At 36.9% G+C, this 24,786-nt stretch overlaps 1 protein-coding gene across 3 annotated transcripts in view; it reads left to right on the plus strand.

Moving 5' to 3' along the window:
• klar (klarsicht) overlaps window positions 1-24,786 on the plus strand; it is a 402,989-nt gene that overhangs the window by 175,633 nt on the left and 202,570 nt on the right. For all 3 annotated transcript variants that reach the window (XM_073077398.1, XM_073077397.1, XM_073077399.1), the window contains 3 exons: window positions 62-160; window positions 1,201-1,303; window positions 2,292-2,422. In XM_073077398.1, the coding sequence (XP_072933499.1) occupies window positions 62-160; window positions 1,201-1,303; window positions 2,292-2,422 (333 nt within the window). The remainder of the gene's footprint in view (window positions 1-61; window positions 161-1,200; window positions 1,304-2,291; window positions 2,423-24,786) is intronic.

Below are 24,786 nucleotides of genomic sequence, written 5' to 3' on the forward strand. Positions count from 1 at the left end.
TTATTGGTATGTTTCAAATATGGCGTATGATAATAAAATAATGTATATCTTGTTATTTCAGAACCGCATGTCAGAACTAGAACAACTAGAGCCCCGTCGTAATAAATTCATGGAACAAGCCAAAGCTATTCTCGAGCGGATACCTGAAGTCGGCGTGGAGGTAATATTATAAAACTGTAATGTACACTCTCAATTTATCCGACTGCAGAGGGTAATGTAATGTGTAAATATTTTTGATGTGAAACATCTATAGCCGCACGAAAACCGATTTTCTGGCGTGGCGACGCATGCCGTGGCGTCGCCACGCTGTACGCGGGTATATATATACAGTCTATATGCAGTAGTGTGTACGGTGTGGCGACGCGTCGCCATGCCTAAACGTAATATTTTATTTTATCATTATGACATATTTAGTTCTGCATATTACTTTTACAAAATAATGTCGATGTTTCACATCTGCCAGGCGTCCCGTGACGGCTCACATTTTTTTTGACAGTACGTATGTACTTATATCTTATTCTTTGGCATGTCCTTCCCGCCTGAACAGCTTCACGGATTTTAGCATGTGAAGTGACTTTGGATTCGTTTAAATTGTGGTAGTAACTTAGAGTATAAGTAACGTAGCTTATATTAATTCCTTTTTCAGTTACTTATTTTTTGAATAACAATTAATAGTTATCAAAATGAAGTAGAACTTGGTAAGAGCCTCTGTAGTTTGACTCCTGAGGCATCATCATAAATGCTTTCTACATTCACACCCCCACACTAGGATTTCCTGTGTAGTGGGTGCCATGGACACACCCATAGATGAAAAAACACCAAAAAACACCCAGACCCAAAAACAGAAATCTAACAACATCATTTCGATATATGTTTGGACGGGGATCGAACCTCCGCCACGCTCCGCCACGTGGGTCGTCAATCATGACACTGGTTTCTGCCCTAAAAACAGCAGTGTTAAATACTGATGTGTGAAGGGAGACATAATTATCCGCGGCGTTTCTAACTTCGCCCTCAGGAGTAGCCAACGCATCTGTGGCTGACCTCAGGGTGAAATCTAATCTTATCATTGGTTGATTACAGATAGATTGCATGCTCGATTACTACTTCAAAATATAAAAAAAGTATAAATGGTTATAAAAATTCAAAATCCGTAAATCGTTCAAACAATGTTTTAAAGAATAGTTTTTGTGTTCGTAGGTGAAATGGCGGATGGAGCACCTGAGAGTGAAGTGGGAAACCATCAAGCAGGTGCTGAGCCCTGAACAGATGCATAAGGACGGCGAATGTTCTGATACTGTTGGTGAGTGATCGATCTTCACAGTGTACTTGTACGTTAGGAATTCATTATTTTGTATCAGCCCATGAATGTTTACGCTATAACCCAAAAATGTCAAGACGAGTCATCGGCTACTTTTTCAGTCAGCGACCACTATGACAGATTTCTAATTAATTGAATAATTTTAAAGCGTTCGTGTAAATATTTCAACCAAACTTTCGGGTCCTAGTCCAAAACGTCTTAATTACAAATATACAAAAAGGAAAATATGTTATAAAATAACGGATTACCTTTATTTGCTATACCGATGTACTACGTACGTTTTTGTAATATTTTTAACACCTCCGAATCCTCGCTATAGCAAAGTCATTTCAAATCATAGTTTTCCGTTTAAGGCCGGTGCACGAGCTTGACTTAATATAGAAATCCAGTGGCCCTACCTAGTGCTAGCATGTTAGCGACAAGTTATTTCTCTTATATATACAGATAAAAGAGCATAACTTTTCATACTGCCCTCGAGGTGCATGGTCTGCGTAGCCCTCATTCCATCTTCCCTTTGTATCAATACTAACGTACATTCGCCTCCTCTCAGAGCCTATGTCATCATCAGTAACCCATCACTGTCCCACTGCTGGACACGTGTCTCCTCTCAGAGTGAGAAGGATTAGGCCATAGTCCACCGCGCTAGACAAGTGAATGGGTAGACTTCACATAACTTTGAAAACTTTTTTTGATGATTTCCCAGGTATTCAGGTTTCCTCACGATGTTTTCCTTCACCGTTTAAGCAAGTGATAATTAATTTCTAATATGCACATAGTTTTGAAAAATCAGAGGTGTGTACCTGGGATTTGAACCTTGGACCCCTCGATCAAGAGACCAAGTTTCTTAACCACTAGCAGAGCCTTTGAGACATCTTATATTTAACGCAGTATCGTTGCCCATAAACAGGACACGAATTGCTGTGCTCGCTTCACGTCCTCTCCTTATATCTAACGGCGTTGTTTTCCCCAGAGCCGGGCCACGAGCTGCGGTGCCTGCGGCGCTGGCTGCACGTGATGGAGGGCCGCCTGCCGCCGCCGTCGCTGGCCGCCGCGCGCGCCGCGCCCTACCGCGAGCTGCGCCGCAAGCTGCAGGAGCACCAGGTACGTGGTATATTTATTTATTTATTTATTAGGTAATCCAACAGTGATACATATAATATTTTGACAATATATACAGTATGTTGTAAATTAAGCCAAAACAGGATTACACAATTAGTATAGGCAGACAATTGACGGTGTGCGTTTATGCGTACGTTCGTGCACATGGGTATGTGTGTTTGTTTGCGTGTAGTTTGTTTCTTTGTGTGTGTGTGTGCGTGAGTGTAAGTGTGTATGCTGGATCACAGGCGACATGAGGCGTGAGTGACGTGGGCCACCGCCCATGACCTCGCGCCCCAGGGTCTCACGCCTCTAACGGTCAAAAAAAAGGTCACGGGAATGAACCCATCACTGAAAAACTGAAAGAAGGTGGTAGAACCCTTTGTGGTTTGACTCCGGCGGTACCACCGCCACACCTATTTCTACCTAATAACACCAGTGTTAGGCACTGCTGTGTTCCGGTTTGAAGGGTGTGGTAAGGGAGACAGACTTTTCCGAGGCGTTCCAGCTTAGTCCTCAGGGGTAGCGGCACATTTCTACCCGACCTCAGGTAGGAATATCTAATCCTATCTGGGGTTGATTACAGATGTCCATGGGCAGCAGTAACCACTTACCATCAGGTGGACTGTATGCTCGTCTGCTACTCCTATATTATAAAAAAAAACGTAAATACCCGCTCCCGCCCCGGCCCCGCAAAATGTACTTTGCCCACATAAAGTTTAGGTCTTACGCCGCCACTGTGCTGGATAATGTGCATTGTAGAATATTGCATGTTGTCGTACGTTATACACAGAATACACTTTATATCCTGCACCGTAAATCGCACACTTTATGTCGTGTACATACATCGTAAACTTCACGTACGTACCTTATATCGCATTTTTTTTTATCGTGCACCGCACATTGCACACTTTATGTCGTGCACCATACATCGTCACTCACTTTTTAAGTTTTATATCGTGCACCGTACAACGCACACTTTACGTCGTGCACCATACATCGTACACTTTACATTGTACGCTTTATATCGTACACATTACATCATACATTTTACTTTGTACACCTTAAACCGTACACCGTAAAACGTACGTTTCACACAATATCACACTATAACACATAATATACGCTACAATATTACACTATATACCTTACGCTGCGCACCGTGTATCGTACATTGTACACAATACATCGTAAACCATACACCGATTGTACCATCAATCAATTGAACCACTTTGCAGATTATTTGTTTGAATTGTTGACAACGCCAATTCCTTTTTTTCAGCATGTATGTTGAATTTACGACGTTTTCAATATTAATTAAAATGTGTCTTTATGATATTTTCTACAATATTATGTTTTGTATTAAATTATATAGTATATCATGCATCGTACACTGTCCCTCTTTATGCCACACACAGAACATTTTACACTATAGTCCCTTCACAGTAAGTCTTGGCTAAATCCACACCACACGTTACAGAAAACGTACATGATACAGCCTACAACGTGCAGTGTGATCGAATTGATTTATTGCTAGACTCCAAAAATCGCACAACAGCTGTCTCTACGTTACAAAGGAAATATCAGGCGCTGCTGTAATTTGATTTATAAGGCTTTTTTGTATAAGTGTGGGAGCTGTAAGTTCCCGAAGTCTCGTACTGGATTGATTTTATTTAAATTACCATACGGAAGATCTAATGGAAATAAAAATATTTTGCATTTATGGATCAAGTTCTTTTACTGAGTACAACACAAGTATATTATAGATTTTTTGTTTCCGCACCACATTGGGGTGTAAAAAGAGCTCTCCTTCAAAGCCAGCGATGCATTGGCGACTCCTCTGGTGTTGCAAATGTCCATAGGCGATGGTGACTACTTTCCATCAGGTAGCCCGTCTGCCTTATCGTTAGGTTACATATAAAAAAAACATTGATAACCTTTAGGAGACAACGCCATCTATGTCAACTTGACCGACAATAAGACAACGGCAACGGCATCTAGTGACAAATTCTTCAGGCATCAGTCTGTCATAAGGCTACATCTTTAGAACGGTGACATAAAAAATACTAAAAAGTATTTAAAATAAAGGGAGACCTTCCAGTTAGAAACCGATATCTTACAGCATTTGTAGAGTTCCGTACCCAAATGGTAAAAGCGGAACCCTATTACTAAGACTTGTTAAGAGTGAGTAATCTTTACTAATCTATGCTTAACCATTAAGCTATATATCCAATATCCATGTTCATAAATTGAATTATATGTTATAAATACATTAGAAGAAAATATATCAACGTTTTATAATGGAATCGCTTTACAAGTTAGTTATGGTATTCGACCTTAATAGTAATACAATAGACCCGATTGGACACGCTAGATATGTGGGTTATGGGGTAACGGTGACAACAATAATATACTATGTAGTAAAAGCTGATACGATTTGCGTTGACACTTTATATATACATATTTTAATAATATAGGAGTAGCAGACGAGCATGCAGTACACCTGATGATATGCGGCTATTGCCGCCCATGGACATCTACAATCAACCTCAGATAAGATTAGATTCCTACCCAAGGTCGAGCACTGATGCGTCACTACCCCTGAGGACTAAGTTGAAATGCTTCACAAAAGTATGTCTACCTTACGACACTCTTCAAAGCACCAACTATGTTGTGTTTAACACTGCTGTTATTAGGCAGATATAACAGTGACAAAGGTTCTTCTGGAGTCGAACCCCGGAACGTTCTAATACCTTATCTAAAATTGTTATGTACAGTCATAGATAAGTAAAGATTACTCACTCCTAACTAGAAAATGTACCCAGTTTTGAGAATTGAAATAGTTGCGTAAAAAAGTTTTGCCAAGTCTCCGTGCTAAAATGTTCCTAAAATATTTGAAATAATTATTTATTTATTACGTAAATTACGCAGTATTAGTTATTTATTCGTAAATTTTCTCTAAAAATGTTTTTATTTCTCAAGAATTCTAAAAAAGAAGTTACTAATAAGCCGTTTGTGGCTTCATTCAATTTCAAGGCGGCGAAGTATCTTTACTAATATATGTGTACAGTTATGTTATTGTATGTAATTTTGATTGATGTTATTGTAGTTATTGTAGTTATGTTAGCGTCCCACATATGGATAGGCGTCCCTCCCCAATTGGCTTAGAAACGGGTTAGTGGGTCCGTCCGTTCAACGCCCGAAGGTCAGTTAAAATGACAGCTGTTATATACCATACTAGCTGATCCGATAAACTTTGTACCGCCTCAAAATCTATTTGTCACATATATTTCATATAAAATATAGCCTATGTTACTCGTGGATAATGTAGCTTTCGAATGGTGAAAGAATTTTTAAAATCGGTCCAGTACTTTTTGAGCCTATTCATTACAATCAAACAAACAAACAAAGTTTTCCTCTTTATAATATTAGTATAGAAGTACAGAAGAGCAATGATAATCTTATGAAATTCGGCTTTCCACTACAGATTTTGTAAGCAAAACTATAACAGTAGTTAACAAAATATTGGGCATAGGATGTGAAGATTCTAAATTCAGGAGATATTTGTTTGTTAATCTGAGGTTATCACACTGCTGGCATGATTTTCCTCATAAATGGCAGGTGCGCAAGCCCTAGTCCATTGCGATGGCCAAGTGATTGATTTCACACACTTTTGAGTACTGATTTTTAAAGAAGTCCTGAGACTTCTTTAAAAATCAGTACTCAAAAGTGTACAGAAACCTATACCTCTGAAGGTGTAGGTTTCCTCAAGATGTTTTCTTTTTACCTTTATAGCAAGTATATATAATTTTAATACGCACATGACTTTAAAATTCAGAGGCGCGAGCCTGCGGTGAGAATCTCAAACATCCCGATTGAGAGGCTGAGTTTCTAACCACTAGGATATCACGGCTTCTACTTGAAAGCCCAATGCGCATAATCAAGTGCGTTATTTTCGTCAAAAACATATTTTACTGGCGAGCAATGTACCCCTAATTTGTTGATAGAGAACGCTAGTTTTAGTTATTATTAAACAAAAATACGAGTGCATAAAGCGATCAACAGATAAGTGGAAATAAAACTAATTTTACACCGGTCGCGCGCAGTAAATCCAGTATAATAAATCGCACACTCCCGGAACAGAACGATATTACGGAGTCTATTAGTTTCTAACTCTGTAACACCGTTCAGTACCCTTAGTATGAGTTTTTACGTTTTTACAAAAATGACTATTTTGGTATTTGTTTACATATTTGCCCATACATTTCCAAATCAGCGCCCCAAGCGGTTGTATCAGAACTGATTGGAAATATATGGGAAATACAAAAACAAAAACAAATACAGTCAGTTTTCTCAAAACGTAAAAACTCATACTAAGGGTACTGTTACTTGACTTATGAGGGGATTGTAAGATAAATAGACGTTTTACGTGATATAGGCGTAATGCCACCTGTGTATGGTATAGCAATGCTTGCGCTAATGTGTTCTGGTTTGAAGTATGTGGTGTTTAGTGTGAGGTGTTCTAAGTTAGTCCTCGGGGTTGTCAATATAAGTAAAACTGTTTGTAGGGTTTCGTTGTATTTGCTTGAACAATGAAAAATTATGAAATTCACGAATACAAACTACAAAATTATTTTGCTATATTTTTTATAAGACTTGGCTAAGTGTAAGTCGAACACGCACCTGGAGGGTTCCGTACTAATAAATATTTTTATTTTCAGTATTTGTTATTTTAGCAAACTTTGAAGTACATGCATTGTGAAAATTTGAATTCTTTCTTTTGTTAACGCTTCAATAGGTAAACCGAAAACGTGGAAAAATAGCGGTTTCTTGTATGGCGACATTTATTTTCAACTTATTTTTATTTTTAGTATTTGTTATATAGCGGGCATCCTTAATGTAAGTGGCTACTGCCGCCCATGGACATCTGTAATCAACCCCAGATAGGATTAGATATTCCTACCTGAGGCCACAGATGCGCCGCTACCCCTGAGGACTAAGTTAGGACGCCTCAGAAAAGTCTGTCTCCCTTACCACACCCTTCAAAACGGAACACAGCAGCGCCTAATAATGCTGTTATTAGGCAGAAATAGGTGTGGCGGTGATGCCACCGGAGTTGAACCACAAAAGGTTCTACCACCTTCAGTAATTGTATCAAGTGTATCTATTACGGTTCAGGAGATAGAGCCCTTGACAGACGGACAGACAGCAGAGGCTTAGTAAGAGGATTCCGTTTTTACCCTTAGGGCACGGAACCCTAAAAATGATTAGCAATAGAGCTAGACTTTTTTACCTTACTTGGTCTAAGATATAAGATTTCTTAGAAACTTAAAACCAATTTCTAAAAGAGCTTTTGAAGATCTTTTAACGTCGGTACTTATACACATTTTAAGTATCTGTACGGTTCTAGAGTAAATTACTAGTAATGTATTCAGTGAAGGAGTATTATTGGATGCCATACGTTAGAAACTAATAGCTTCGGTAATAGCCCTTCAGTTGTAACTTGCACGATTTATTACTATACTTACTGTTCTGAGTACAGGTAACATTTATATTATTTATTTCTTGATATTTTATTTTTACAATATTTTTATATGGAAAAGTATGTCTCTCTTACCGCACTCTTCAAACCAGAACACAGCGCGCTTAACACTGCTGTTATCAGCTAGATATAGGTGTGGCGGCAGTGCCACCGGAGTCGAATCTTAAAGGGTTCTACCACCTTTAATATCTTATATATAAACTTCTCGTGTCACAGTGTTAGTTGCCGTACTCCTCCGAAACGGCTTTACCGATTTTCACCAAATTTTATATGCATATTCAGTAGGTCTGAGAATCGGCTACTATCTATTTTTCATACCCCTAAGTGATAAGGGTTGTTCACCCTTAACATTTTTTTTATTTATATGGCAACACAATGTTTGCCGGGTCAGCTAATAATATGTATAAAATGATATCTCCACGGTATTTTCTTATGTTTTATTTTTACATGCCCGCGGAGGATAATGGTTTTTGAGCGTACATAAATGTCGTTTTGGGCTGCAGAGAGATTGAAAGAATGAGTCTTTGAATCTGTCTGCAGCCCAAAACGGCTTGGCCGATTTTCACATATGAGGTGTCGTTAGATTCATCTAAATTACGGGAGTGACGTACGCTACATTTTTAAGTTTTTTTTGTTCTTATAATAATTATCTATGTAATAAACACAAAATCTTTGTAACTTTTTAAAATAAATCTCTAGTCACTAATTACAATAGATTTAGGTTGTGACTTTCAACACCAAAATTCATTCGAGCAATAGTTGTTATTTTTATTTGCGTATCCATTACGGTTTCCCTTCGTGACGTTCGGCGCATGCTCCAACGATCGCTATAAATCACCAGCGATGTAGTGATGCCCTTAATTAACGTGGCCACTCGTGAGTGAGAGTTACTTGTGTTACATTACTGAGAATAAGAAGTAGTGCACTTACGTTTCGCAGTATTTAGTTGTGTGTAATGTTTTGGATATAAGTCAGACAGTTATATTTCGATATTATAAGCACGTGGTAATAATCTATACATATAAATAAAATTGGAGTGTCTGTTTTTAATATTGAAATAACAGCTTTTTACTACATGCATATGAATATACATACGGTACATACACCAAAATAACATTTTTTTTATTTTTGTTTGTCTGTCTGTCTGTTTGTTCTGGCTAATCTCTGTAACGACTGAACCGATTTTAACGGGACTTTTCTTGGCAGGTAGCTGATGTAACAAGGAATAACTTAAACTACTTATATTTTAGAACAACTGTGCCCCGCGGTTTCACCCGCGTTATTTCTTTTTAACGCGGGTGAAACCGCGGGGCACAGCTAGTAATAAGTAAGCAATGAGAAATCTGACTAACTAAATAAATTAAGTAGTCCGCGTCAAATAAAAGCGTATTGAACTCCAAATGCTGAAAGGACTTACGATCCCAATTTTGATAAAATAAAACGAAGTGATGATAAATGAAAAACTAAAGGAAGAGGCTAATTTTTAAGAAAATAGTTGTTTTATATCAGACTAATTAATTAATAATGTCAATATTGCTAACGATTGTAATGTATTATTAAAACTTCAAGTTAATTTCTATCCATCGCTGTATCGATGTTTATACAGGTTAGCACTTTGATAAACTGTTATTAAGTTAATCAGCGGGAAATAAACCGCCTGTACATGTAATACAAGTTACTTTGTAACGTTACAAGTTACGTTGTAACGAATAAATCATTTCTCTTCGCGACATAAATGTAACATAACGCAACATCAAAGCAATGAATGTATTAAGTTTTTCGTTTCATGGCTTCCTTGTAACATTATTTGTAAGGTTATTTATAAAGTTTTACGATCGCTGTCGTTTGAAGGGTAATTGTGGGTTCAGATGTAACTTGTTGCATTACAAGATTCTATACATTAGAAATGTTTCTGTAAGCTTTTTTTATTTCTGTATGTGTAACTAACAGAACCCCTTTTTATTATGGAATGGTTTTCGAGCGTATGTCTCATTATTTGGTACGTCCTGCTACCCGCAAGTAAAACTGCTAGACCGCTCTGAATATAGAAATGAATCGCGTCGCCATAACAAATTGTATGACTACACCTGCTCGCAACAACTTCAGAACGGACTAGCAGTTTGGCGCGGACTATACCTATGTGGACCCCTGACAACGTTTGTACAAAATTGCACCGGTTATGTTAAGGAGTGAAACTGTAGCTTTTGTTAGTAACAAACTTCGCATTAATAATATTAATAAGGATTATATTAATAAACATTAAGATGAAAAAACATTACCAATCATAATAAATCATCTTAAGCAAACTTGGGAAATCCACATGTGATCGTATAGTAAAATAGAACATATTTTACGTTCGCATTGTACTGACTGGCGTCGTGAACTCGCGTGATGACAAACGTGCAATAACTCATCTGCACGCATTACGCATTTGCAGTTTGCGGTCACGATGATGACGTTAATCTTCCTTGTTAACTAGGCGGAAAGTTACTGTTATGTTGGGGTAGTTCGTTTGTAAAGAACTTAATAATCTTACTATAGATATTTGGATAATTTTACCTAGACATATCTTTAAGCAGTCGGGATTTTTGTTTCTGTAATAAATGTCTAGTTAATTACTTAGTTTTATTCGAATCTACTTAATACACCTCAGGGCTGTTCTCGCCTGATCTCTTAATAGAAGGAGATTATTTAGTTATTACATTTTTATCGAAAAAAATCCAATCTTAATAAATTATCTTAAATAAATCTAGTTATGTTCGTAGTAAAATAGGGCTTATTTTACGTTCGCATTGTTCTAACTGGCGTCGTGAACTCGCGTGTTGACAAACGTGCAATAACTCATCTGCACGCATTACGCATTTACAGTTTGCGGTTACGATGATGACGTTAATCTTCCTTGTTAACTAGGCGTAACCTTACTGTATAGTTGTGTAGTTTCAAAGGTGTTTTATTTTGTGAAAATATATTTTGTTGAACTAGAGCTAGAAGTTGAACGGATTTAGTGGCATATGAACGAATAACTACGATCGTAACAATTTTCAAGTGCCGCGGGGCTTGGATGTTTATAAATCGAAGCCTGGACCATGCTGTCCCAATAAAGATAGGAGAATCAAGTTTCGGGTTAGTAGTAAACTCTTGTCGGGTGATTTCAACCCGTGTATAAGGCTTTCGACAAGCATTGATTACTGCCAACCAAATGAGACCAGCTTGGATTGACAGTGTGGTAACGGAGACATACTTTTCCGAGGCGTTCCAGCATAGTCCTCAGAGGTAGCGGCGCATCTGTGGCTGCCCTCAGGTAGGAATATCTAATCCTATCTTGGGTTGAATACAGATGTCCATGGGCGGCAGTAGCTACTTACCATCAGGTGAACTGCATGCTCGTCTGCTACTCCTATATTATAAAAAAAAGTTTAAATTAAACATTTTTCTACTAACCAAGTCTTTTACTTTGCCACCTTCCAAATCAAACACTATAACTTCAAGGTATAGTGAAATCTCAGCTACAACGAACTAAGTACATTAAAATTTCACTTCTTTTTAAGTACACGTGTGAGTGAGGTAGATAAAGTATTTCAATATTTACATGCCATGTAAGCTGTCACTTTCGATAATTGTATGCTGGCTTAAGGCACAAGTCAATATGATTGCTTTATCGCGATTTTTGTTGTACTGAAAACCAGTTTGGCACATTCCAACGAAGGTGAAAGAAAAGGCGTAGGGATAGGGATGTGAGGAGTGGAAAATATCGATTAATTTTTAATCGATTTTTCTTTCTTCAAAATAAATCGATTAATAAAAAGCTATTATTGTAGAAATAATAGTAATAATCGATTTTAAAACTGAATTCAAAATTGGCTCACGAAAAGAGGACGTGCCACAATTCCTGAAATTTGACGATTAAAAACAAAACTCTTTACGAAATTTTCTCTCCAATTATAAGTATCTGAATTAAAATAATCGGTTATGACAGTTTTAAAAATCAATTAATAAAAATCAATTCTTCCACACTAATAGTCGATTATTATAAAAATTGATTATTTTTTCACATCCCTACGTTAAGCCCAATTTGGCTTTTGGCTCATTTTGTGAAATGGAATTTATGAGTAATGATGGAGGCCTATAGTTATTTAGGTTTTTCGCACGACGAATCTTGTGGTCTGATTTCTTTAAAGCGAATGCGGTAGTTTGTCAGTCCAGTTTGGTAAAAGAGCGTTGGTAATGAATTCATTCATGTTTCAATGTGTTTGTAATTTTTGACACTACTTTCTACATTCATAGCTCTGTACTGGACTCTTTTTTCTTTTTTCTTAACGAGACGGAAACCTTCAAAGGGTACGCGACTACGTGAGATTTTAACCGCACTAAAACCCCTCCCGGTGGCCGTCCTCAACGCTTGTTGGAGAACTCCGGGATCTCCGACGGAACACAACCGGAGTCCTCCAAGCGCGATGCCCCGATGGGGCTCTGCCCTGGGGGAGCAGTTTTCGTTCTTCCCACACCATCTGGTGTTCACGACGGTATGCGACCACAAATACCGCTGTCCTTCTCGGGATCGCTTACTGGACGGTTCCAGCTCCCACTCTTGCTGCCTGCAACCCCGGAAGCCCCCTTTTAGTCGCCTCTTATGACAGGCAGGGGTTACCGTAGCCCTATTCTAGTCCCGGAACTACAGGGACAAGCTCTGTACTGGACCTAGGGTATAGGTAATATTATAAGTGTTCTGAACTCGTAAATACAAAACAGAATCTAGACGTGTACATATCCATAATTTAAAAACATGCCTGGACGGGGATCGAACCTAGAACCTTCTTCCGTATCATACCGATATAGGAACCATTTAGCCTAGGAGTGTCCTTTCTTTCGACTTGTGTGGATATTACCACTGTATTCTTAGTATTGTGCATATAATTTTCTTTTCTCGGTCACCAGCAAAGCTTCTTCACGCATTAAGATACACCTTACTATGAAGATTAACAATATTGATAACTATGGGATTTAAACAGACAAACCTCACACTATGACCTCAGTTACATGAGAGAAAATAACCCCACGAGCGTTTAAGCATGGGCCTTATGCAGTACCTTACTTTCTTACTTTTAAACTAGCATATACACACGGTCTCGCCCATGTGCAATTGTATTTTTACCACGCTTTTATTAGCTTGACCTGTATGTATGTAACGGAATGTTTGAACTCGATTTTTCCCACTTTGAACGGTCCGATTAATTTAAAATTTTGAACACTTATGAGCAAACGATGACAATACACGATTTTAATAATTTTATCCCATTTACCTCATAAGGATTGTCAGGAATCAGGATTAACGATTTTCCGCCATTTTACGTAAGCGCCATTGAGTTGTAAATTCGCACTTAGCCAGCGTTGTGAATTATGTTTATTCTCATGTCTTATATTTAGCTCTCACACTGAAATGAGACCCGTACCACCACGTGACCACGATCATAAATGCTCATAATGGTCATTATTTTCAATTAAGACTCGACGACACCCCACGCCCTTACAGAAAATTTGAAAAACGCTGTCCGATTAATAAATAATAAGTTGGAACTTTTCACGCTATTTTTGCCCTACCACACCCGTCAAACAATTATTTATTACAACTATATAGTAGTACTAATTACATGACAGACATAAGGACAGTACAAACAATCGAGTGCACGACAGACGGACAATTTAATTCTATTCATTCGTACAGATTAAGTTACCAGGAAGGCTTATGTAAGTAAGTGCCCCATGGAACAACCTGCCGTGGTCTATAAAATATAATATTACAAGTCTAGTCGGCTCATTAGCTTGATGCTAGATAAATTTTATTAGTAACTTTGTGAATACGTTTTTCTTTACCTGTCTTATTATGTAAACAAATATAACTCGTAACGGAATCACGACTTCCGTATTGATGTCGAGATAAAGTTATGTATATGTCTCGTGCTCTAAATGAGACAAGCAATATGAACTACATAAAACAGTTTAAGTGTTTATTAAATTAAATTAATAGTTAATGGAAATGCAGTTTAAATAATGACATATGGAGCGGTGCAGGGACACCTGTGACCGAATACAGATGATAGAGCTTTGTAGATAAATCCGTACGTAATGTCGCCAAACCTATTGCTACCTTGTGTTCAGTTTGAAGAGTGTAATGGGAGCGCCACTGTCCCCTTGGTGAGTTGCCCATAACCCAGTAGCCCATATCAATGGATTACATGAGAGTATCACTCATACTATCTCATAAAAATCAGTAGCAGCAGCTGATGCTATAAAGCAGAAAGAGGTGTAGAGGCAGTAACTATAAACGATTCTAATACTTTTATTTTTTTACAAGGGCATATAAATTACAAACAATTATTCAGAGCACAGATAATAACTTCAGAGAACTAATTGGAAGGGCAGACGTTGAACCTTCCGTAAAAAAGAATGGCATTATACTCTATACTTTGTAGATTTGTTGTCCACCCATTATTGTCCTACAACTCTGGGCTCAGTTTTCCTCTCAGACTGTGAGGGATTCAGGCCATAATCCAGCGTGTAGGCCAAGTCAAGATAGGTTTGATAGGTCAAGCGAATTGCTAGACATCACAAACATTTGAGAATTTCTATAGAGAATTAAAAGTAGATTTCTTCTCGAAATTTTCCTTATATCAACTTATATCAACCGAAAATTAAGTTTATAGATAAATTTATCAATTTGTTACAACTGCTATAAACTTTACATTTGATCGATCATACAAATATAAGATAATAATATACGCTTATCAGAAATATACCGAAGCTAATTTATCAACGTTATCTGTATATTAAGACGTACAACATCATGTTACCACTTATTTATCGGGTCATCTAGAAGAGAAACGTGTGTGAGGTGGTGAGCGACCACCTAGAGCCGCGGGCGAGGATTAGAACACGTGTTTATATGTAAATCTGCAGGCAACACTTAATTACATGTGTGTCCTGAAATACGTTAATTACGATGTAAGGGTGTGTGAATACTGAATACTTAAGAAACGGAATTTACCTAACATAATTAAGATTAAATGTTTAAATAGCGGTCAATGTAATGAATCTTTATGTAGGTATAACTCTTTTTAATTATTTTTATTTACTGAAATGTGTTTCTTTATAAAAATATATGTACGATCGCTATGCAATTTAAAAGAATTAATACATTAAATTTAATTAAGATGAGTCCAAAAAATTTCGAGGTCAATCTCATTAAAAGATCAGCGTCCTACCCGAGTCTGGGTTTTAAGAGTCCCACATAACCCTGTGTCGCTCCCACGGCATCGGATGGGTACCTTATAAATGTTTCACCCTGAAAAGAAAAACAATAAGGGTAGAAATACAAACGCTTCTTCAGCTTCAAGGGTTTTATTTTCAATTAACGTTAAAATATTGTTTAAAAAAGATAAAAGTAAATGCGAATTTAACGAAACGTCCATATGAACGGCCCCTAATACTCAGTTTGCATAAGGCGCCTGGGGGAGCGAAAGCAACCGGCTACCGGCGGTAGTCTGATCTTACACATCGATAAATTCATTAATCACTTAACCGTACCAAGTAGGGATGGCGATTCTTTCCGAAAGATCGATTCTTGAATCGATTCGAATCGAAGTGTAATAAATCGATTCACAAAAAAATCGAGGCCCAAAGAATCGATTCTCCAAAAATCGATTTTAGAATTATTTCAGTTAAGAAAGGGCGAAGATAGCGAAAAAATGTCGTCAGGGCCAAACAAGCACTGAAATGCGTATCCGTCAGTAAAAATTGTCTATAACATTTAACCAAATTCAAAAAGATCGACTTTCGATCTTCGATGAAAGATCGATTCACTGAATCGATCCATTGCTGGAGATCGATTAAAATAGTTTTTGGTCCAAAAGCTCGATTCTTCGATTAATCGATCTCAGATCGCCATCCCTAACCAATAGCCTGTTTGTTTTCCTAAGGCAAACACCGCACCTGATTTTGACGGTATAATTACTGGAAAGCGATCCTAATTCAGTACATATTGATTTGAAATCGATACCGCTGCTCGAATCTAAAATCAATCCATTAGTTTCCATCGCATTAAATCTTGTTATGTTTGGAACGGTTTACGTTTTATTGTTTTTCGTGGAACGTTCAAGGGATTGATAAGGTTTACAGTAAGAAAACTGTTAACCTAGATCTAGGCAGCAAACCTATTAAAGATATGGTGCAGGAAAAGCTAAGCTTAGTCGATTTATGACCAGTTTCCACACATACTTAATTTTCAAAATTGAGCTATTAAAACGATAAGTTTTCCCTTCAAACTCATCACCATGAAAGGAAGAACCAGTACCCTTAGTATGAGTTTTTTACGTTTTGACAAAAATGACTGTTTTTGTTTACGTATTTTTCCCATATATTTCCAATCCGTTTAGTGGGCAAATACCTAAACAAATACCAAAACAGTCACTTTTGTAAAAAGGTAAAAACTCATACTAAGGGTACAGGTAGGACCAGTATAGATCGACCGGGAAGCTACCACTGTCACATAATTTCTAGTCTAAAGCGCTGTTTACGTTTCGCTGGATGAGTGTGAATACTGGCTGACTTACATAAGAGGCGACCATCTTATTCTTCAGGAGTGGCGACGCATCTGTGATCGGGTTCAGGTTGGACCACTATTCTATATAAAGAAAGAAAGAAGAAAGAAAGAAAGAAAGAAATAACTTTATTACGTGATGCATTGTACACCCACATAGGTAAATAGAAAACTTAACATACATAAAATGGCAACACAAACGAATAAAAATATAATAGTTAGATAAATACCTTACAGTATATCCCTAAGCTTGTATGTATACATTGCATATGGAAAAATAACCAGCGGATAATGCCCATGCGGAAAGATGACCATAGGCAACAGTGACCATTTACGATCATCATATGTATGTGGTAAAAAACTTAGTGCATTATAACTAAGGCTTCTACATAACAAACGCCTCGAATTCGTATATTGCATAATTGTTATTGTATCGTCCAGTGAACTTCGAGCAATCATCACGATTGAAATTGAAAAAGTCAATCATACGAACAACATCAGGATTGTTTTGATTGTTTACGATTGCGTAAACAGACTCGCAACGTGATGCTGACATTGTTTTCTGATGCTCCGATTCTGATAACGATAATGACCCTACAATACTGTGGGCTGATGTTGTAAAGCGGGATTTTTCAAACAAGGGACAGTATGGCGCTTGTTTGAAATGAGTTGTGCCCCGCGGTTTCACCCGTTCAGAAGCATAATTACCGTTAATGTTTTTGCGCGGCGCCCTAATTATTTTTCTAACATAGCAGCATATTCTAAGTAGCCTATGTTATACATCTCTTATGACATCAGCTAACTGCCGGTAACATCTGTTCAGAAGTTTCAGAGATGAGCTGAAACTGACACATATTTTGTTTACATATAAAAATAGCATACGTTGCTGTCTGTTAAGCCTCTCCCTTTCCGCTAATATACAGTTTAAATCCGTATAACCGATAAGCGTGTTCTGTTAGGTAGATGTTTGAAAAAGAGGGGAGTTAAAATCTTTTATGTATTTTGAAATCGCGAACAAATACTGCAATAGATTTTTTTTTCTTTACAAAAAACTTTCCTTTGACGTCATTTAATTTCTTCTGTTATTCTTTAATATATAGTGTAGTCATAGATTAAGATTTAGTAAAGATACTTCGCCGCCTTGAAATTGAATGAAGCCAAAAACGGCTTATTAGTAAGTTCTTTTTTTGAATTCTTGACAAATAAAAACATTTTTAGAGAAAATTTACGAATAAATAACTAATACTGCGTAATTTACATAATAAATAAATAATTATTTCAAATATTTTAGGGACATTTTAGCACGGAGACGTGGCAAAACTGTTTTACGCAACTATTTCAATTCTCAAAACATTTTCTTGTTAGGAGAGGGTAATCTTTACTAATCTATGATTGTAGTAAGAAAAAGGAGGTACCTACTTTCTTCTTGCGTTATCAAAAACAACAAAAGATTTGAAATTTGAAAACAATCAGGAGCGGCAACGTAAACTTTGGGAATCTATGCCCTACAGGAACGTGACGGCATCCGAACCAATTCTGATCGGAATCAGTCCGACTGATGTTGCCGCTGTAATAATATGGAGAAAGTATGTGCCGCCGAATATTCTCCGCACCAGTTCCAGTGGGTCGCCTTGCTAGCGACTGGTTTGCAATGCGGGTTGTTGATTTATCACTATGTACTTTTAATTGCACACAGCAATGAAGTACAACTTTGTGGTTCGACTGCGGCGGCACTACCGCCACACCTGTATCTGCCTAATAACAGCAGTGTTAGTCGCTGCTGTGTTCCGTTTTGAAGGGTGTGGTAAGGGAGACATACTTTTTCGAGGCGTTCCAGCTTAGTCCTCAGGGGTAGCGGCGCATCTGTGGCCGACCTCAGGTAGGAATATCTAATCCTAGCTGGGGTTGATTACAGATGTCCATGGGCGGCAGTAGTCACTTACCATCAAGTGGACTGTATGCTCGTCTGCTACTCCTATATTATAAAAAAAAGAAATAGTGTAGATTGATCTCAATCGGGAGGTCGGAGGTTCGAATCCTAGGCACCTATGATTTTTACAAAGTGATAGACAATTTTAAACTAGGTATTTCTGATTGTCATATCAAAACGACATCTACACGTTTGAGATTTCTTAAAAAATAAGATTTGAAAGGTGTGGTAAGTCTACCAATCACGCTAGATCGGAGCAGCGGACTATGCGCTAAATCTCCCACTCTGAGAGGGAATGCGCAGTGGGATAAATTGACCGGCATCTATTTCAATAATTTAAGTTTTAAGTTTGGCAGTAGATTCAGTAACAAACAAGTAAAAAGTTTAGTGCTTGTACGAGAAAGTTTTTTTAATCTATGCACACCGGAAGTAACGTCAGCGTGTTAGAATAATTATTTTTTTCTGTCAGCGCTGTCATTGACAGTAGTAATGTATAGAACGGGTATAATTACAGACCATTTTATTAAGATTATTGTGCTTAATTAATCATGTAAAAAGGCACGATAGCCATGCTATGATGGTATGTTATCTATTAATATGACTATTATGTTTTAATGACTGTCACATTGACTTATGTGCTCGGTTTAACTTTAAATAACTTTGAACTTGTCAAACGGGCTGTGTTAGATAAAATATTTTTTTATACCTACAATATTTTGACAGCCTTAACCAGTCCCGTTTTGCAGGAAATTTTTTTAATATAGGAGTAGCACATGAGCACGCGGTTCATCTGATGGTAAATAGCTGCTACTGCCCATGGACATCTGTTATCAATCTCAGATAGGAATAGATTACCACATGAGGTCGCCTACAGATGCGCCGCTACAGCCGAGGACTAAGCTGGAACGCCCCGAAGAAGCATGTCTCCCTCACCACCCTTTAAATCAGAACACAGCAGCGCTTAACATTGCTGTTATTAGACAAAAATGGGTGTGACGGTGGAGCCGCCGGTGTCTAACCACAAAGGGTTCTGCCACCTTCAATTATTATAAAGATATTTATGTATCAATACACATTGTATACGTAAATCCCTCCGGTCTGACACGCTCTATGTCTGAAGATGTACATTAACTGTAACGTTGCTATTATACGATTAATATAATGCTGTTATCGGTGTGTCATATTCATTATAGTTACTCGTATATGTTTGATCTTAAGTCTACAGTGGTTTAATAAGTTCTAGTCCTTAGACTCAGGTGTAATTAAGCGCAAGCAATAAATATCTCTTGATGACGTGCGATGCCATTTAACCCCTGTTGGCTACTAGATGGCGATCCGGAGATTTATATCTATTTGGTAGCTCCTATATCATGCTATTTCCGCTTTATTATTAATAGAGTTCCTCCTACTAGTTCTACCTTATAAACTAATATTGACTGTGAAATAGCTTTAAGCGGTGGCACTAAACCAAGACATTTTGTTTCAAATTAATCCCTTAAGATAAGAATGATCGGAAATCTTTTTGGCAACTAGGGCCACATAAAAGCTAAATGTGATAAAGGCGGGCCGCCGCATTTGGTGATTGATAATAATATGAATTGTTTGTAAAAATTGGCGGCGACGCAAAAAAGGTGTTCTGTTTGTTGATTTTTTCGTTTGAAAGGGGTGGGTGGATAATAAACTTTTATTTGATTTTTGATAAATAATTCATTCCGTATTATCAACCTGTAACTGGTACCCTCACTTGGCTCATACCCTGTCATCCACTATAATCAGAATACAATCATCCACTTTCAGTGGATGGAGAAAGATCTATAAGGGTTTAGGCCATAATAAACCACACTGGTCGAATGGAAATTTGTAGAAATCACACTTTTTCGACACCGCTTTAGTACAAAACTAAGGCTCTGTATAGGCTAGGATTACTTCATCGTTAAATCAAGTTATAAATAATTTCACCCAAAAAGGAGTTGAATGAACGACGAAAGTTATGTGATAAAGTAATAGAAATCCGCACAGAGGTAATGTACGAGTGTGTAGTACAGTCACCGGCACGGCGGCTAGATTTTATCGCTCCACCGAGTAAAATATTGACCGCTAGCTCACACCTGACTCTAAACGATTCTGGTTTGAATCTTTGAAACTAGAGAATTAAAAAATGTAGCTAGTTTCAAAGATTTATCGATTGAAAATTTGTAATATGTTGCGATTTCAATTTTTTAAGTAACAATTTAATGATGGTGTTTAGAGATCCAAACTAAAACATCCTTATCTAATAACAGTATAATTGTCATGAATTTTTACATTCGTGAAAGTAAGATGTTCTAATACCGTGCTTAATTTTAAGCTCATTAAAATTAAGGTAGAGCTTAATTTTAAGCTTGGATAAAATTGGTGGAAATGGTTAGTACTAATAAAACCTTTATTTATTTTAACCGATTTCAAAAAGGAGGTTCTGTATTCGACCGCTACGTATGTAAATTTGTTTGTCAGCGATTTCTCAAAAAAATACTGATCCAATTTGGATGGGGTTTTGGTTATTTGTAAGCAATTTTATAGAGTAATAGAAATCCGCACAGAGGTTATGTACGAGTGTGTTGTACAATTACCGGCACGGCGGCTAGATTTTATCGCTCCACCGAGTAAAATATTGACCGCTAGCTCACACCTGACTCTAAACGATTCTGGTTTGAATTCTTGGAATAAAGTTACTGCAGTTTTTGATTGTACAGTGTTTGGTTTGATAATTGAATGATGGCGTTTACAGTTACAAACTAAGACATCTTAATCTAATCACAGCATGATTGTCAATTTCAGACTAATTAAAATTAAGGATTTAATTAGTGACTCATTTTAAATTCGATAAAATTGTTTTTTTTTAAGTAATAGATACTTAAGCTGTTTTTTTAACTGGTGCCTTATTTTTTTTTTGTTTTTTTTTCTTTTAGTTATAAAATTTTAATTTTCTATCACAAGGTATGACAAAGTTTTATATATCTACATTACATCATTACAAATACTTTATTATAACACATTATTATTATTTTATATGTTAAGCAAGTAAAATTAAACGATTATTGCGTCCTATAAAATATATTCAATATGACACATGCTTCGCAACTTCTCAAGTTGATCTTAAAATCTCTTAAGTGTCTCTCGAGATTCATTCATCATACAGCTATCTCTACTGACTCTTCAAAACAGACAGCGGCAGTTTTAGTAAAAGTGCTCTCATACATGTAGGTGACCTTGTCAAGATAAACCACCTTTACGGTATTCCGAATAACTAATAGCGTAAGTAGATTTAGAGGGTAACCTTTTTCGAGTGTATAAATATTTAATGTGTGCCTCATTCTTTGGCACGCCCTGTAGCCCATACGGCTTGACGAATTTTTACATTTTTTTTTTATAATATTGGAGTAGCAGACGAGCATGCAGTCCATCTGATGGTAATTGGGTACTGCAGTACTGTAATCAACTCTAGATGCGATTAGATACATATTCCTACCTGATGTCGGCCACAGATGCGCCGCTACCCCTGAGGACTAATCTGGAATGCCTGAAAAATCTGTTTCCTACTGCTGTTATTAGGTAGAAATAGGTGTGGCGGTGGTGCCGGCGGAGTCGAACCACAAAGGGTTCTACCACCTTCAACAAAGGGTTCTACCACCTTCATACACATGAGGTTTTGATGGATTCGTCTAAATTGTGGGAGTAACATAGGTATAAAATATATAACTAGGTCATATTTTTATGCAGTCGGTATATGTTTATGCAGTTGGATTTTTGTTTTATTATAATTTATTGGTTCTTAATTTGTTAATTTATATATCGCTCGTATTTATATTTCTTACCCCTGTTATATAAACGTTATAAAGTAATTTATCCTTTATCCTTGCGCTTTCTCATTTTGATTTTGATTGTTTGGTTTATTGGTTTCCTTATTGCTTCATTACATATTTTATTATACATGTAAAATAACTGTACTTGAAACATTACTTTCATATAAAATGCGATTAACACTGACTATTAAAATACGTAACTGAATGACTTATTTAAATGGCGACCATAATACTCCTCGGGGATTTGCAATGTATCTGTGATCGGCCTATTATATGTGGAGTTGGTTCTAGATGTCCATGGGCAGTAGTGATCACTTACTACCCGGTGGGCTGAATCTTCGTATAAAATAAATGTAGTTTCTATAAATTTATTCTTAGTGTTAGTAAACATGAAGAATTTCAAACATTATAGAAATTCCGAAAGTTATTCCCTACAATTACTAGTAGGAGGAGGAAGCCATTACATACTCTTTATATGGTCGCGGTTCTTACTATTGTAATACATGACTATTCGTTTTGCAATACCGCTGGCCGAGAGGCCACGGGCCAGAGGTTACAATGGATATTTGTTCAGAATGCCATAATGTGTGGTCCATTCCTTTTCCGGTTAATTATGTAAATTCGTTTTGCTCGCTGAAATTTTATTGTATATCTATCACACATCATAGTGGTAATAGATGTGTTATTTCATCTATGTAAGAATGTGAATGCTTCACAGTGTTTTAAATTTAAAGAAGCAAAAAACACGTCTTACTGTAAAAAGGTCATAATACCAATCAAAACATGAATAATATGTATATCCCTTCGGTCAAAAGAAGATCCAACTATTTATTCGCAAGTGTAAATAACAAACAAATTTGCAAAGTGCAAATGATATAATCATCAATATTTTTTTATGTGAAACATTGCATGTAAATCGTTATAATCATATTCAATGATCCATTAAGTTGATGTTTGCGCATATATCTCCACTAGTTATTCTAGTTCCGTAACAAACCTGTTCACTGTGAGCTTACAGGTGTTTCAGATGATAAATGGTTCATTTTTCGTTATTGTAACATTGTTATTTGTGGGCTGGCTAATCTTTTTGCTGATTTAGAAAGCCACGCGAAAGTTGCTCTAGGATAGGTAAGTGAGATAGTGTAATGTGGCAAAAATATCCAACAATGCTCGCCTGCATCGCCCTCGGCGATTGCTTTAAAACGGAGTGCAGAAATGCACTGAATGTTTCTCGTGCCTGACGGGTGGTGCCATAGACCACCGAGATTGCCTGTGTCCTTTATGTAATTTTATCGATAGCGCTATCGATATGTCGACCAAAATTGTCAATAAAGATATGAAATGTAATATGAATACGAATTGAAAGGCATTAAAATTGACTTACGATTTTCGCGTTTATGAGTTATAGGTATAATGCACAATTACGAAATTGAATATTTTGATAGAATGTTATCGCAAAGAAAAAATCTTACTTACCGATAAGATCTATCATTCAGTGCAATTTTAAATGTAAGCGAAAAGAAGTAATCGCTAACAAAAATGATAATACATGCAATTACAGGTAATGTCTCAATTACGTAACCTAAACTATCATAGAGAGCTATATGCAGTTACAAATACAAACGATGTTGTCAAACGGAAATGATTAGAGCATTTCTAACGGCCGAACTTTTACCCGAATCCAAAACCAGCTCTGTAGCACTTTCGCCCAAGCTCTCACATCTAGTTACACTTATAAATGGCCGCGTCACATATTGGCATAATCATCTCGTAAATCTAATACTTTATTTTAATCTCCGCATTGTGCAAATAGACCGGCGATATGTTATTGAAATACCAGTATACCTTCTAGTTCCGGATAAACAAACAACTTGTGATTGTTATTTGGTTAATGGGTGTGGCTTGTGTTTTGAAACTGTAGTAAATAACAAACGGTTATGACTTATGAATAATTGTTACAAGTAGATAATATCAAAGTTATTTAAGTAAATTCTTTTACTTGCCTAAATTTGGTGTTATGAAATTTGATAAAAATCAACGATACCGCTTATACGTATATACATTACACCGAGACATTATATATTATGACATGCATACATAGGCCTCAAATTTAGCAGCAATTTCTACCTCGTCAAGGAGAAGAAGATGTAGTGGGTGCTACTTCAGGCCCATAAAATACTTTGCGATAACTTCACGATCACGATCAAGGGTCGAGCTACCAGTGAGCTACCAGCCTCGCGCTGGAGGTTAATATCCTCGAGTGGATGGAAATTATCGCCTAGTAAGTTAGAATAATCTGACTTTTTCTACATTACAAAATTAGCCTTGAATTGTTTGTTATAAATAATTTCTCGGGATATTGCTATTTGTGGCATCAATAAAATCAAATTGACAAAGATTTGCTTATGTACGCGAGCGCTTTCGATTTACATACGTCACTCAGTGGTATCTGATGCTCTC

Source organism: Epargyreus clarus, unplaced genomic scaffold (genome assembly GCF_041222505.1).
Source record: "Epargyreus clarus isolate Ecla_fem2 unplaced genomic scaffold, WU_Ecla_fem_2.2 ptg000010l, whole genome shotgun sequence".
Lineage (NCBI taxonomy): Eukaryota > Metazoa > Arthropoda > Insecta > Lepidoptera > Hesperiidae > Epargyreus > Epargyreus clarus.